We start from the raw sequence: 17,147 nt of genomic DNA on the forward strand, positions 1-17,147 counted from the left end.
CTGGGGCCCCTTGGCAGTGCCCAGGTGTGCTCTCTCATTAAGACAGCCCTGATGCTATTTTATATGACCATATTGGAAAGAAACTATGCTTTGCGGAGCTCTATTTTAACACATTACATAAGTCTATTATTGTAACTAAATTATTTCCACTTGATCAGGAGCCCTGAGGGGTTCAGAGAAACAACGACCATCCTCTTCCACATCCTTCGTCTTTTATACTTCACATAATATTATGGAAATAACTACGCAGCATATAAAAACACGTTTATCTCGCTCTTTTCACACTGTACACTTCTATGTATCTTCGCATTTTCTGCTTCAGAGCTATTGAAAACCAACGGAATCCTTCACAGGGAAAATAGACTTGTTGTGACAGATTGAAGCCCGGCATCTTTTGTTACTGTTTAGTGACCTGTGCACAATTTAACAATATGATTCAGCATCTGTTGATGAGGTTGTTATGGTCATGGAGGTTTTGCTGAGCAGTTTAATGGGATGTTCGTTTTATACTGTAAAATACAAATAACCTTGTGGATAACGGACATGCTGAGCACATCACTGATGGTATGGCATCGCAATACATCAAAGTCTTTTAAAGGATTGAGAACTGAAAAATAAATGTTGGTCCATAATAAGGAGCTGTGGATAACATACCCTCATACACACACACTCACACACCCACACTCACACACCCACACACACTCACACACATACACTCACACACACCCACACTCACACACCCACACACAGTTGCATATAAAAAAAATACTGATAGATGAAGTTTTGGGTTTGTTATTAAAAATTAAGGAAGGTAATTATAAAAAAAATTTGCAGAGCTGTTTGTTCATTGAAACAGCATGAAAATTAATTCTGTACGAATAGGGCATAATCAAAGGTTCTCAGGTTATATTCTCTGCAGATCGAATGTAACTCATTTAACCACTTAAGGAACGGACCAATATGCTGCTAAATGACCCAAGGGGTTTTTGCAATTCGGCACTGCGTCGCTTTAACAGACAATTGCGCGGTCGTGCGACGCGGCTCCCAAACAAAATTGGCGTCCTTTTTTCCCACAAATAGAGCTTTCTTTTGGTGGTATTTGATCACCTCTGCGGTTTTTATTTTTTGCGCTATAAACAAAAATAGAGCGACAATTTTGAAAAAAAATATTTTTTACTTTTTGCTATAATAAATATCCCCCAAAAATATATAAAAAAAACTTTTTTTTCCCTCAGTTTAGGCCGATACGTATTCTTCTACCTATTTTTGGTAAAAAAAAATCGCAATAAGCGTTTATCGGTTGGTTTGCGCAAAATTTATAGCGTTTACAAAATAGGGTATAGTTTTATTGCATTTTTATATTTTTTTTTTTTTACTACTTATGGCGGCGATCAGCGATTTTTTTTCATGACTGCGACATTATGGCGGACACTTCGGACAATTTTGACACATTTTTGGGACCATTGTCATTTTCACAGCAAAAAATGCATTTAAATTGCATTGTTTATTGTGAAAATGACAGTTGCAGTTTGGGAGTTAACCACAGGGGGCGCTGAAGGAGTTTCGTTTCACTTAGTGTGTGTTTACAACTGATGGGGGGTGTGGCTGTAGGTCTGACGTCATCGATCGTGTCTCCCTATAAATGGGATCACTCGATCGATGCAGCCGCCACAGTGAAGAACGGGGAAGCCGTGTTTACACACGGCTCTCCCCGTTCTTCAGCTCCGGGGACCGATCGCCGCACACTAGCGGCGATCTGGTCCGCGGGACCCGCGGTCCCGTTCACGGAGCTTCGGACCGGGTCGCGGGAGCGCACCACGGGCGCGCGCCCGCGACCCACGGCTGCCGACGTATATGTGCAGGAGGCGGTCCTTAAGTGGTTAAAAAAATAAAAGAGTGAATGGGGAGTATACTGATTTACGGCCACTAGATGGTGATGAGCATTATAGAAAATAAGTTTGCTCCTAAGCGCCATCTACTGGCCATAATACAGTATGTTCTCCACTCACACGTTTTATTTTTCAATGACTAATGTTCAGTCTGCAAATATACAGCCTGAGAACATTTTGATTTTGCCCCACTCACCCCATTCTCTCAGAATGATGCTACATACAGTTTTGAAGAGCTATGTAACTTTAAAAAAACCACTTAAGTGATTTGGTGACCGGTCATGAGCCACAATGAAACCAAATGATTCGGAATTTCTATTTTTTTATTTAGAATAGCATAATGAAGATGTTCCTCATGCAGATGTTGGATGCCATCAGGAGAGAGAGGAGCTCTCAGCTTTTGCAAGAAGAAAATAGAGAGGTACGGTTCCTGTATATGCCACCCCCCCCCCCCCCCCCACTGTCCAAGTGTAAAACAGAATGTGACAGAGAGGTCACACGTGCCCCCTGGTGCATAGGGCAGGGTTGCAATTGTGACCCTTCATGCGACACCAGTGGTTGGGGGCTGTGGTAAAAACACGTTTCCACTATGGGGTTTTACCACCCCCAAAAACCGCAAATGTAAAAAAGGCCTTACGGTCATGAGCTCCCTATAAGGCTGCTTTCACACTGATGAACTGCAGTTTACCCGCACAGTTTTTGCGCTAGAATCAAAAAAGACGGCCAATTTTGAAAAAAAATAAATAAAAAATGTTTACTTTCTGCTATAAAACATATCCAATAAAAAATCGAATTCCTTAATAAAATTTAGGCTAATATGTGTTCTGCTACATATTTTTGGTAAAAAAATAAAATAAGTGATCACATATGTTCTCAGCTGCATAACAACTTAGGGGAGGAGAAGCAGCAGCACACTGAGCTTCCCAGTGAAATGCTGTGCAGTGGAGGGGGGGGGGGGGGGGGTTAGGACAAGTCTTAACATTGGATGAGAGCAGGCTGAGTTCCCAGAATAGCTAGAGAACTCACCACAGTGTGTTCTCCTGCTTAGTGTGGTCAGTTTTTAATAGGAAAGAAGGGACTGATAGAAACACCAGCAATTTCACCCAAAAGAATCAATACAAAGAACAGGATACTTTTCCATACAAGTACATGGTACAGCAGGTACATATCAGGAATATAAAATGCTTGGTTTACTTACCTTGTCCCTGGATCCAGCGATGCCACCACGCTGTGTGAGCGAGCGGCGTCCTCGCTCGATTCACACAGTGCCTCTGTGTGCCGCCGATCTCCGTTCCCTGTGATGTTACGACGCACGGGAGCGGAGAACGGCGCCAAATTCAAAAAAGTAAACAAACACCTTACATACAGTATACTGTAATCTTATAGATTACAGTACTGTATGTAAAAAATACACACCCCCCTTGTCTCTAGTTGTCTGCCCTGTGTCCTACATGTACTTTTATATAATAAAAACCTTTCTTTCTGCCTGCAAACTGTAGATTGTCCAAAAGTGTCCCTTTATGTCAAAAATGGTTTTAGAGCAGCTAGAAAACAGCGATAATAAATAATAATCACTTGCAGAATTGTGCGATAGCGATTTGTGGGGAAATTCGTCATAAAAAAATAAAAGTAATGACAGCGACAATTCTGCAACTGAGCAAATTTCAGTGATTTTGAGTTGATTACATTATTGAATAATTTTTATTACAATTATATTATTATAATTATTTATTATATTATAATTTTGTTTTTAAAAAAATGTCATACCCGGGATGCCTACTAGACTCTTTTGTTTGGTCAGATTTAAGTGAGTTATTCCTAAAAATTACAGACCTACAGTATAAAACGCCAAATTTCCTTGCAAATAATGGTACCGCTTTCAACACCTAAAATCTAAAATAATCATACCGCCAGGGAGGTTAAAGTGGAGGTTCACCCAAAAAATAAATGTTTAACATTACATTCGGCCGAGTTGTCCTAATGACAATCGGCTGTTTTTTTTTCCCCGTACATACCGTATTTTCACCGCCGCTTCCGGGTATGTCTTCTGCGGGACTGGGCGTTCCTATCTGATTGACAGGCTTCCGACCGTCGCATACTACGCGTCACGAGTTGCCGAAAGTAGCCGAACGTCGGTGCGCAGGTGCCGTATAGAGCCGCACCGACCTTCTAAATAACCTGTAACACAAAGCAAGAACAGAGAAACAGACTTTATAATTTGGCAAGTTTTTATCTGGAATTCTGTTAATTTTCACTGAACATTAAAAGAGGATTGCTCAGCGCTGGATTAACTCTGTGTGGCAAGACTGGGCACAGATGATAGGGAATCGTATACTCTACACTGTGACGTCAAAAACAAAAACAAAAATTTTGGGGTTTACATCCACTTTAATCTTCTGGGTTGAGCAATGCTGGGTGTCATTCAGCCCAGAAGACCGAGGACATCTAGTGTGGAAAACAGGTACTGCTGGGGACAGCTTTGGACATAAAAACAAAAACATAACAATAAGTCAGAGTTGGGCTTTAATTAAAACTGATCAGCTCTGCACTATATTTCCCCTAAAGATTATTTTTCATACTGTAAACTATGCCATTTTCCAGCACACATTTATGGAGATTTCTCCCTGTAAATACAGTCTTCTGATGACAGTATGATGCAGCGTGCGTCTAGCAGCATTTATTTAGCAGCACAACTTTGGAAGCTCTGCAAAAAATCCACAATTCATTCGCTGATTTTTTGTTTTCATTTGCAATCTATAACTAAATAATATAGGCTATCGTGTTAGAGTACATATAACCAGAAGAGTGCCTATTAATCAGAACTGTCTGGCAATCACAGGGTTAAGGATGACAAGCCTGTGTATTATAATTCCGCTCAGCTCCAGCGCCACCTACTGTCCAAAGCAACGCTCTGCAATCCCACGCTGCAAAGATTTAACAAAGTCATTGCGCAACTGGTGATCCACGCAGAACAATATACGTATTTATGCAAATCCATGGCTCCGCGGCCTCCATATTGGTAGATTAGATCTGTATGGGTGATACAAATGCAGAGAACGGATCTCAGAATACGATTGTCTATATCACGTTCTCACATTCTAATATTACAGAGATAATGGCTTCCTGGAGTGTGAAATCAATGAGCAGAACTTACAGGAACTCAAGTATGGTCTTCTGTCATTATATTATCTATCACCTGAAATCCTGATAATTATCCACTATGACCTATACAGTATAGAACAATACAATTGTGAGTGAATAGATGAGAAAAGCTCCAGGTCTGATTCCTAAACATCTTTGGGCTCTATTTATTGTAACTGTCTGAGCTGAAATGATACAGTGTAGTCAGTCTGCTGCAGGCAGGAGGAAGCATGTCCTCAGTCTCGCCCAGGGCTGTCTTAATGAGCGGGCACACCTGGGCACTGTCCAGGGGCCCCATCTGCATGGGGGGCCCCTGCACTTTTCCCAAAGCAGCTGGTCCGTGAGCCCACGCTGCCCCGAAATTGGGGGCCCCATGATGGCACTGAGAGTGATAGGGGAGGCAGTCTGCCTCCTACCTACTTGATGTCTGTTTACCTGCACTGTCATCGTTGTAGGGGCCCCAGAGCATTACTTTGCCCAGGGGCCCGTGATGCTATTAAGACGGCCCTGGTCTCGCCCCCACTGATCAGACTGCAGCTTACATAGTCACAAGTGGAGAGGCAACAGAACAGACTGATCAATGTCAGACACTTGTGAACACAGCCAAGTACTGAACAGGCACCAGGATTTACATGACTGTGGGGGGGGGGGGGGAGATTTACTAAAACTGGGGCACTCAAAATCTGGTGCAGCTGTGCATGGTAGCCAATCGGCTTTTAACTTCAGCCTGTTCTATTCAGACCCGATAGAACACCTTTGGCATGAATTAGAGTGGCGATACGAGCCAGGCCTTCTCATCCAACATCAGTGCCTGATCTCATAAATGAGCTTCTGGAAGAATGGTCAAACATTCCCATAGAGCAGTGATGGGGAACCTTGGCACCCCAGATGTTTTGGGACTACATTTTCCACGATGCTCATGCACTCTGCAGTGTACACGAGCATCATGGGAAATGTAGTTCTAAAACATCTGGGGTGCCAAGGTTCCCCATCACTGCCCTAGACACACTCCTAAACCTTGTGGGCGGCCTTCCCAGAAGAGTTAAAGCTGTTATAGCTGCAAAGGGTGGGCCAACTCAATATTGAACCCTACGGGCTAAGACTGGTATGCCATTAAAGTTCATGTGCGTGTAAAGGCAGGCGTCCCAATACTTTTGGTAACATAGGGGTTTATTTACTAAAGCTGCAGAATGCAAAATCAGGATCACTTCTGCATAGAAACCAATCAGCATCCGGGTTTTATTGCCAAAGCTTAATTGAACAAGCTGATGTTAGAAGCTAATTGGCTACCATGTAAAGCTGCACCAAATTCTGATTGCACCAGTTTTAGTAAATCGACCCCATATTGTGTTTACCGACCCCTTCCTTTTCTGAATGAACACAGTGAGCGATCAATGCCGATCACATACTGTGTTCATTCATAACTGAAGCATTGGCTGTATGGGGCCCTGTGTCAGGTTATCTGTATAGGGCCCCATGTCAGGTTGTCTGTATAGGGCCCCATGTCAGGTTGTCTGTATAGGGCTCCGTGTCAGGTTGGCTGTATAGGGCCCCGTGTCAGGTTGGCTGTATAGGGCCCCGTGTCAGGTTGGCTGTATGGGGTCCCGTGTCAGGTTGGCTGTATGGGGCCCCGTGTCAGGTTGGCTGTATAGGGCCCCATGTCAGGTTGTCTGTATAGGGCTCCGTGTCAGGTTGGCTGTATGGGGTCCCGTGTCAGGTTGGCTGTATGGGGCCCCGTGTCAGGTTGGCTGTATAGGGCCCCGTGTCAGGTTGGCTGTATAGGGCCCCGTGTCAGGTTGGCTGTATGGGGCCCTGTGTCAGGTTGGCTGTATAGGGCCCTGTGTCAGGTTGGCTGTATGGGGCCCTGTGTCAGGTTGGCTGTATAGGGCCCCGTGTCAGGTTGGCTGTATAGGGCCCCGTGTCAGGTTGGCTGTATAGGGCCCTGTGTCAGGTTGTCTGTATAGGGCCCCGTGTCAGGTTGGCTGTATGGGGCCCCGTGTCAGGTTGGCTGTATGGGGCCCTGTGTCAGGTTGGCTGTATGGGGCCCCTGTGTCAGGTTGGCTGTATGGGGCCCCTGTGTCAGATTGGCTGTATAGGGCCCTGTGTCAGGTTGTCTGTATAGGGCCCCATGTCATGTTGTCGGTATGGGGCCCTGTGTCAGGTTGGCTGTATGGGGCCGTGTCAGGTTGGCTGTATGGGGCCCCGTGGTTCCTAACAGCAGCCCTGGTTACAAGCATGACTCCCAAAGACAGATGCATGATGGGACTTGTAGTTCTGAAACAGCTGGAGGGCCAGAGGTTGACTGCTGCATATGCAGGACAGTTTGTTCTCATTAAAGTGGAGTTCCAGTCTGTAAAAAAAAAAAAAAAAATAGCAGTCAGCAGCTACAAATACTGTGAATGAATGAATGAAAACTTATATAGCGCGGCACATGCGAACTTAATCGCCTCTGGGCGCTTGTTGTTCCTGTCTCTTTTGATATCAAAAGAGATGCGTCTTGAGCTTTTTCCTGTAGCTGCTGACTTGACTTTTAATATAAGGACACTTACCTGTCCAGGGATCCCTCGATGTCCCACCCATAGGTGGTTCCTCAGGTGCTGACATCTGTTGTAAGGGAAACAGGAAGGCAACCTGTTATCTACTGCGCATGCATGAGTCGTGCTGCGCTTTCTGAATTGTCCCTGTCTTCTGGGACCTGTGTGTGTCCTATAGGTCAGCGGGGAGAAGGAGGAGGAGCTGGAAATGTTGAACATTGCTGAGCGGCGATCTTACTGGGAAGTGGGTACCTGTCAAAAGCAGATACCTGCTCCCCCCGAAAAGTGCCAAACGTGGCAGTGGAGGGTGCGAACGAGTGGAGCTTCCTCTTTTGGGTGGAGCTTTGCTTTAAGGCATTATTGGGGGATTATGGAGAGCCCCCCACACTATTGTATTGCTGTATTGGTTCATGCATAGTATTCTGTGTGTACCTGGTTATCACCGCCCTCCAGGATGACATATAAACATGGCTGCTTGGCCTTATACTAGTATAGGGAAGAAATGTCATCATATGTCATTATACATGTTTTTTTTAATAATAATAATCCATTTCAGTTAAAGGGACACTAAAGGTTCATGTTATACTTACCTCCACTGTGCAGCTCGTTTTGCACACAGTGGCCCCCATCCTGGTCTTCTGGGGTCCCTCTGCGGCTGTCTTGGCTCCTCCCCCTGCAAGAACTAACCCCCTTCATGGGAGCTCTCTCCCATGGGGGTTAGTTCTTGCGGGCGCGCTCCCGTGATACAGAGGCTATAGCCGCAGACTGTATCACTCGGCCCCGCCCCCGGCGCGCCGCGTCATTGGATGTGATTGACAGCAGCGCGAGCCAATGGCTGCGCTGCTATCAATCCATCCAATTTAGCCAATCAATGGCCGGACTGAGAGGAGAAGAGGATGTCGGGGGGTGAGCGCAACAGGTGAACGGGCTCAGGTAAGTAAAACGGGGGGCTGGGGGGGCGTCATTGCCAGTTTTTTTTTCACCTTAATGTAAAAAAAAAAAGAACCTTTACAACCCCTTTAAGGCTTTCCAACTATTTATTACTACTAAAGAAACATTTATAATGTAATAATAGCTATAATAACTACAATAACACTTTGACAAGCAATTAAAAAATACTAAAAAACCTCTGGGGATCAGTTATAAATGGGTGATCCCATCTATACATAGGCGTGCGTACAGGGTGTGCCAGGTGTGCTTGGGCACACCATAATCATCCCCAATATTAGACCTCTGATATTTCACACAAAAAAATTGTAAAAAAATAAAATAATAAAAATAAAAACTACTGACACCATCCACTGTATATATACACAGCTTTGGGGTGCACCTATGCCTCCATACAGGGGTGATGTTCTATTGGAGGGTGTGTAGGTCAGTATATATATATATATATACACAGCTTTGGGGTGCACCTATGCCTCTATACTGGGGTGATGTTCTATTGGAGGGTGTGTGTAGGTCAGTATATATATACACAGCTTTGGGGTGCACCTATGCCTCTATACTGGGGTGATGTTCTATTGGAGGGTGTGTGTAGGTCAGTATATATATATACACAGCTTTGGGGTGCACCTATGCCTCTATACAGGGGTGATGTTCTATTGGAGGGTGTAGGTCAGTATATATACAAGCTTTGGGGTGCACCTATGCCTCTATACAGGGGTGATGTTCTATTGGAGGGTGTAGATCAGTATATATACACAGCTTTGGGGTGCACCTATGCCTCTATACAGGGGTGATGTTCTATTGGAGGGTGTGCAGGTCAGTATATATACACAGCTTTGGGGTATACCTATGCCTCTATACAGGGGTGATGTTCTATTGGAGGGTGTAGATCAGTATATATACACAGCTTTGGGGTGCACCTATGCCTCTATACAGGGGTGATGTTCTATTGGAGGGTGTGTAGGTCAGTATATATATATACACAGCTTTGGGGTGCACCTATGCCTCTATACAGGGGTGATGTTCTATTGGAGGGTGTGCAGGTCAGTATATATACACAGCTTTGGGGTATACCTATGCCTCTATACAGGGGTGATGTTCTATTGGAGGGTGTAGATCAGTATATATACACAGCTTTGGGGTGCACCTATGCCTCTATACAGGGGTGATGTTCCATTGGAGGGTGTGCAGGTCAGTATATATATACACAGCTTTGGGGTGCACCTATGCCTCTATACAGGGGTGATGTTCCATTGGAGGGTGTGCAGGTCAGTATATATATACACAGCTTTGGGGTGCACCTATGCTTCTATACAGGGGTGATGTTCTGTTGGAGGGTGTAGGTCAGTATATATACACAGCTTTGGGGTGCACCTATACAGGGGTGATGTTCTATTGGAGGGTGTGCAGGTCAGTATATATATACACAGCTTTGGGGTGCACCTATGCCTCTATACAGGGGTGATGTTCTATTGGAGGGTGTGCAGGTCAGTATATATACACAGCTTTGGGGTGCACCTATGCCTCTATACAGGGGTGATGTTCTATTGGAGGGTGTGTAGGTCAGTATATATATATACACAGCTTTGGGGTGCACCTATGCTTCTATACAGGGGTGATGTTCTATTGGAGGGTGTGTAGGTCAGTATACATACACAGCTTTGGGGTGCACCTATACAGGGGTGATGTTCTATTGGAGGGGGTGTAGGTCAGTATATATACACAGCGTTGGGGTGCACCTATGCCTCTATACTGGGGCGATGTTCTATTGGAGGGTGTGTAGGTCAGTATACATACACAGCTTTGGGGTGCACCTATACAGGGGTGATGTTCTATTGGAGGGTGTGTAGGTCAGTATATATATATACACAGCTTTGGGGTGCACCTATGCCTCTATACAGGGGTGATGTTCTATTGGAGGGTGTGTATAGGTCAGTATATATACACAGCTTTGGGGTGCACCTATGCCTCTATACAGGGGTGATGTTCTATTGGAGGGTGTGTATAGGTCAGTATATATACACAGCTTTGGGGTGCACCTATGCCTCTATACAGGGGTGATGTTCTATTGGAGGGTGTGTAGGTCAGTATATATATATATACACAGCTTTGGGGTGCACCTATGCCTCCATACAGGGGTGATGTTCTATTGGAGGGTGTGTATAGGACAGTATATATACACAGCTTTGGGGTGCACCTATGCCTCTATACAGGGGTGATGTTCTATTGGAGGGTGTGCAGGTCAGTATATATACACAGCTTTGGGGTGCACCTATGCCTCTATACAGGGGTGATGTTCTATTGGAGGGTGTGTAGATCAGCCATGGATGGTGGGGGGTTCCAGCGGTCGCCCTTGTAGTAGATGAGTGTCTATGTCGCCTGCACATACCGATGCGGGGCTCCCCCTGACTTCCTGTGTTTTGGCTTCTCCTGGCCCCGCCCTCTCTCCTCCTCTGACAGAGGGACGGATTTGCTGGGCGGATGATTTCTACACACAGCGAGTGACACTTGTGAGCGGATTAGTACGGATTGATCCCCCCCTGGCCGGGGCTGAGCATTCCTTCCTCCACACCTCCGGTATGTCCCCCTCCTCCTCCCTGAGCCCCGTCCTCCTCCCCCGGGGGGAGGTGTGAGCGCCGATCACCGGGAGGAACACTACAAGAAAGTTTGGTGTGTCGGAGGGGAGAAGCATGGGCAGCACCGCCATGGACGGCAAGAAGAAGAAGGAGATCCAGAAGAAGAGCGGCGGCGGCGGCGGGCAGAAGCGGAGGATGCTGAGAGTCCACATCCCTGTGAGTCATTGTTGTCATTGTCCATGTGCTGACATCTCCGATCACTGACAGCTGGCCCCGCCCACCTGTCACGACACACCCCCCACACACACCACTGCTGGGCTAGCCTGACACCACTGTGATCTGTGTTGGTGGACAAACACTTTAATTCCATTGTGTCACGTGGTCATGTTATGTCATGTTGTCATGTAATGGGTTCGACTTATCAAGCATTTCTGTGTACTGAAAACATGTTTGTAACAATTTGTTCTTCCTGCAGAAACAAATGATAGGCGGATCTATTTGTTGTCTAGATTGGTTTCCGCTAATCGGCGTCAAGCGGGCATCTTTGTAGACGTGGTCATCCTTTAAGGATATGCTACCCAAACATTATATATTCCTGCTGTACTATGTACTTGTATGAGAAAGTATCCTGTTCTCTTTGTATCCAATCCCAGGTGATCCTGGCAGTCCCCCTGCTTTCTTTTTAAGAACTGACCATGCTAGGCATGAGAGGACATCCTTCCCAGAATGGTCAACTTTATGGCTGTGCTGGGAGAACAGGTTGCCTGTCCTCCAATGGCCAAGACTTGTGCTGACACGCCCCCCTGCACAGCTCTTCCCTGGGAAGACCAGTGGGAAGCACAATCCCCCTGCACAGCCATTCACTGAGAAGATCAGTGCTCTGCTGCTTCTCCACCTCCACCTCCCTAAATTCTTATGCCGCTGAGGTCACGTGATTACATGATTTATCATTTTTTCTGTATTATTTAACCACTTGCCGCCCGCCAATGGCATATTGACGTCGGCAAAGTGGTTGTAGAATCCTGACTGGACGTCATATGACATCCTCAGGATTCTGAGCCGCTGCGCGACCCGGGGGCGCGCATCGCGGCGATCGTTGTTGCAGGGTGTCAGTCTGCCCCCCCGCAACACCGATCAAGGTAAAGAGTCTCTCACGGAGGCTCTTTATCACACCAAAGGGAGCAAAAAAAAAAAAGTCTGGGGAAAAAAAAAAAGCATTAAAAAAGATGCCAATCAGTGCCCACAAATGGGCACTGATTGGCAACATGGGTAAATCAGTGCCGCCCCACAGTGTCCATCAGTGCCACCCCACAGTGTCCATCAGTGCCACCCCACAGTGTCCATCAGTGCCACCCCACAGTGCCCATCCATGCCCAGTGCCCACCTATCAGTGCCCATCTGTGCCACCCATAAGTATCTATCAGTGCCACCCATAAGTGCCGCCCATGAGTGCCCATCTGTGCCGCCTATGAGTGCCCATCTGTGCCGCCTATGAGTGCCCATCAGTGCCGCCCATGAGTGCCCATCAGTGCCGCCTATGTGTGACCATCAGTGCCGCATACCAGCGCTGCCAATCAGTGCCACCTCATCTGTGCCCGTCAGTACTACCTTATTGATGTCCATCAGTGCCATCTCATCGGTGCCCATCAGTGCCGCCATATCAGTGCCCGTAATTGAAAGAGAAAACTTACTTATTTACAAAAAAATGAACAGAAAAAAAATAAAAACTTAATTTTTTTTCAAAATTTTCAGTCTTTTTTTAGTTGTTGCGCAAAAAAAAAAAAATCGCAGAGGTGATCAAACACCACCAAAAGAAAGCTCTATTTGTGGGGAAAAAAGGACGCCAATTTTGTTTGGGTACAGTGTAGCATGACTGCGCAATTGCCATTCAAAGTGCGACAGTGCTGAAAGCTGAAAATTGGCTTGGACGGGAAGGTGCGTAAGTGCCTGGTATGGAAGTGGTTAAATACACAAATGTATGTACTTGTATGAGAAAGTATCCTATTTCCTTTGTATCAATTTCCTGGTAATCCAGCTTTTTTAACCCCATGCACGCGGTCAGACTTTTTGACAACAAACTTCAAAATTCCCAGGTTTTCAAAAAAATCCGACGTGTGTACGCTCCATCGAACAAACATTTTCAGTTTTCATCGGACAAAAGTTCGCTCTGCAAAAGGACAAACTTTTCGGCAGCAGCAAAAGTCCTACGGTGCAAAGTCCTGCCGTGTGTACAGAAATCCATCGGACTTTAGTCCGAAGTACAAACACGCATGCTCAGAACCAATGTTAAAATCAACCCACAATAGCAGAAGTTGACCAAAGGGTGGCGGTAAAGAGCAGAAAAGAGCAGAAAAAACACGTGATTTTGGGAAAGTTGGCTGAAAAATTCCTGCCGTTTTTATGCATACCAAGTTCACAGCCATCGCCCTTCAAACAAAAATCCACGGAAAAGTTTGTTTTAAGTGTGTATGAGGCTTTATTTTGATCTGACCATTGGAGGACAGGCAGGCTGTTCTCCCAGCACAGCAATCAAATTGACCAGGTAGGCCTTAATGTAGGCTTACCTGTAGGTAAAAGTGGTCTGTAAGGGTCTACAACCACTTTAAGTGGTGAAAAGTCTAAAACACATGAGCTTTTAGTGATTTGGGGCCACATCTAAAATATAAAATACTGAGAAAAAGAACTCCTTAAAGGGGAGTTCCAGCCAATATTTATGTTTATTAAAAGTCAGCAGCTACAAAAAGTGTAGCTGCTGGCTTTTAATAAACAGACACTTACCTGCTCCGGCGTTCCAGCGACGCGCCGGCCGGGGCTCCGCTCCTCTCCCCCCCTCCCCGGCCGGCGTCTTCATTGTCACTGTGGGCACCCGGCCGTGACAGCTTTCGGCTTCACGGCCGGGCACCCACTGCGCATGCGCAAGCGGCACTGCGCATGCGCGCACGGTGCGGCCCGGCGCTGCGCTGTTTGATTGGACAGGCGATCGCCTAGGACCTGTCATGTGTCCTAGGCGATCGCCTACAGGAAGGGGCTGCCAAAAGGCGATTAAGCTTAATCGCCTTTGCAGCCCCTCGGCGGAAGGAGGAAGTGGGACAGGAAGTCCCCTTCTCCTGAAGCCCCCACTCCCCCCCCAAAAAAATTACATGCCAAATGTGGCATGTAAAGGGGTGAGGAGTGGGATAAGCGGAAGTTCCATTTTTGGGTGGAACTCCGCTTTAACAAATAAACAATAGTGCCTCTAGCACTCAAAGAATACTTCCCTCTGCCGGGTACCAACACTATTCCACCTGCAGTGAGTTCCCTGCAGCGGACACCCTGTGCGGCATGGTAAGGAGGAGAGGTATCAGTAACCACTGATAACCCTTCTCATCAATGCCAATCAGTGTTGGCATGTAGTTTAACTGCTTAAAGCGGGGGTTCACCCTATATAAAAAAAATATATATATTTTTTTCCTCTAGCATTAAATTCGGCATAGTAGCGCGAGCTACAGTATGCCTGTCTGTATTTTTTTTATCCCCGTACTCACTGTTATATCGTACATAGAAGATTCCGGGGAATGGTCGTTCCTATGGTGAGAGAAGGTGATTGACGGCCGGCCCTGGCACGTCACGCTTCTCCGGAAATAGCCGAAATAGGCTTGGCTCTTCACGGCGCCTGCGCATAGCCTGTGCGCAGGCGCCGTGAAGAGCCGAGACCTACTCCGGCTGTCTTCGGGGAGCGTGACGTGCCAGAGCCGGCCGTCAATCATCCTCCCTCTCCATAGGAACGCCCATTCCCCGCGGGAGTCGGAATCTTCAACATACAATTGCACAGTGAGTACGGGGATAAAAAAATACAGACAAGCATACTGTAGCTCGCGCTACTATGCCGAATTTAATGCTAGACTGTTGTTAAGGAGGGTGAACCACCGCTTTAAGGACCGCCTCCTGCACATATACATCGGCAGAATGGCACGGCTGGGCAGAAGCATGTACAGGTATGTCCCCTTTAAGTGTCCAGCCGTGGGTCGCGGGCGCAGTCCGAAACTCCGTGACAGAGGGACCCACTGACCCGATCGCCACTGGAGTCCCGCGATCGGTCCCCGGAGCTGAAGAACGGGGAGAGCGGTGTGTAAACACAGCTTCCCCGTTCTTCACTGTGGCGCCGTCATCGATCGTGTGATCCCTTTTATAGGGAAACACAATCAATGACATCACACCCACAGCCACACCCCCTACAGTTAGAAACACAAGTGAGGTCACACTTAACCCCTTCAGCGCCCCCTTGTGGTTAACTCCCAAACTGCAACTGTCATTTCCACAATAAACAAGCATTTTTTGCTGTGAAAATGACAATGGTCCCAAAAATGTGTCAAAATTGTTCGACGTGTCCGCCATAATGTCGCAGTCACGAAAAAAATCGGTGATCGCCGCCATTAGTAGTAAAAAAAAAAAAAATGAATAAAAATGCAATAAAACTATCCCCTATTTTGTAAACGCTATAAATTTTGCGCAAACCAATCGATAAACGCTTATTGCGATTTTTTTTACCAAAAATATGTAGAAGAATACGCATCGGCCTAAACTGATGGGGCACCATTCCTCCCACTGACATCAATGGTGGGGCGCCATTCCTCCCACTGACACCAATGATGGGGCACCATTCCTCCTACAGACACTAATGATGGGACTCGATTCCTCGTACAGATACTAATGATGGGACGTCATTTCTCTTACTGACACCAATAATGGGGCACCATTCCTCCCACTGACACCAATGATATGGCACTATTCTTTCCACTGACACCAATGATGGGGCACAATTCCTTCTACAGACACCACTTATGGGGTACCATTTCTCCTGCAGGCACCAACGACGAGGGGCACTATTCCTCTCACTGACACCAATGATGGGACGCCATTCCTCGTACAGACACCAATGGTGGGGCACCATTCCTCTCACTGACACTAATGATGGGGCACCATTCCTCTTACTGACACTAATGATGGGGCACCATTCCTCTTACTGACACTAATGATGGGGCACCAATCCCATCACTGACACTAATGATGGGGCACCATTCCTCCCACTGACATTAATGATGGGGCACCAATCCCATCACTGACACTAATGATGGGGCACCATTCCTTCCACTGACACCAATGATAGGGCACTATTCTTCCATTGATTACCAACAATACAGCACCATTTCTCCCACTGATACCAACAATGGAGCACTATTCCTCCGACTGATACCAATGATGAGGCATTTTTTACTTCCAATGATGCCAAGGTGTTTTCTAATCCAGTTCCGCTGGCCACAGTCCAACCCCCTGAAGGCCAAAGGACAGTTAACTGTCCCTTTATTTAGAAAGTTTGGAGACCCCCTACATTAGGAGGGAAAAAAACGTCAATTTGCTGTTCCTTCCCCCCTTTCAATAAATACAAAGTCCTGTATCAACCCAGTGCCCATCCGTAGATCCTCCTCTGTCCTCTCTCCCTGTTCTCACAAATTTGGCTGTGAACAGCTCCTGCCGCTATCAGTCAAATCCGGTGAGGTGGGAGCGGGGGCGGGGTGGAATTGTGTTGCATTTGTCTATGGACACACACAGCTTGGTTTCAGGAGCAGACAACATGTATGGCCCCATAGGAAGCAGCTTCCTTTGGTGGCGCACAGAGAAGAGGCGGAGTAGACAGTGCTGGCAGGGGACCCAAGAAGAGGAGGTTTGGGGCTGCTCTTTGTAATATGTTTGCACAGAGCACGTACAGTAAGTATAAAATCCTTTTTTATTCTAGTTAAAGGGGTTGTATAGTCCATTTTGTAACTTTTACCTACAGGTAAGCCTATAATAAGGCTTACCTGTAGGTAAAAAAAAAAATATCTCCTAAACCGTAATTCCATGCAATGAGCCGCTGACTGCAGCGGCGCATGCGCACAGGGGATTCTCGGCTGAAGGCCCGGCAGATGCCGGAATCTGTCTGAAAGAAGTCTCCCGCATGCAGGAGTTACCGACGCCTCGTTCGAAGGTAAGTATTTCATAATGAGCTAGTCTGTGGTGCATACTAGCTCATTATGCCTTTT

The 17,147-nt window shown here is 46.5% G+C and overlaps 1 protein-coding gene across 1 annotated transcript in view; it reads left to right on the top strand.

Moving 5' to 3' along the window:
* The first annotated feature begins 11,183 nt into the window (after window positions 1–11,183).
* PRKAG2 (protein kinase AMP-activated non-catalytic subunit gamma 2) overlaps window positions 11,184–17,147 on the top strand; it is a 389,724-nt gene continuing 383,760 nt past the window's right edge. The window contains exon 1 of the mRNA XM_040352741.1: window positions 11,184–11,304. Coding sequence (XP_040208675.1) covers window positions 11,203–11,304 — 102 coding nt within the window. The 5' untranslated portion in view covers window positions 11,184–11,202. The remainder of the gene's footprint in view (window positions 11,305–17,147) is intronic.

Source organism: Rana temporaria, chromosome 5, assembly GCF_905171775.1.
Source record: "Rana temporaria chromosome 5, aRanTem1.1, whole genome shotgun sequence".
NCBI lineage: Eukaryota > Metazoa > Chordata > Amphibia > Anura > Ranidae > Rana > Rana temporaria.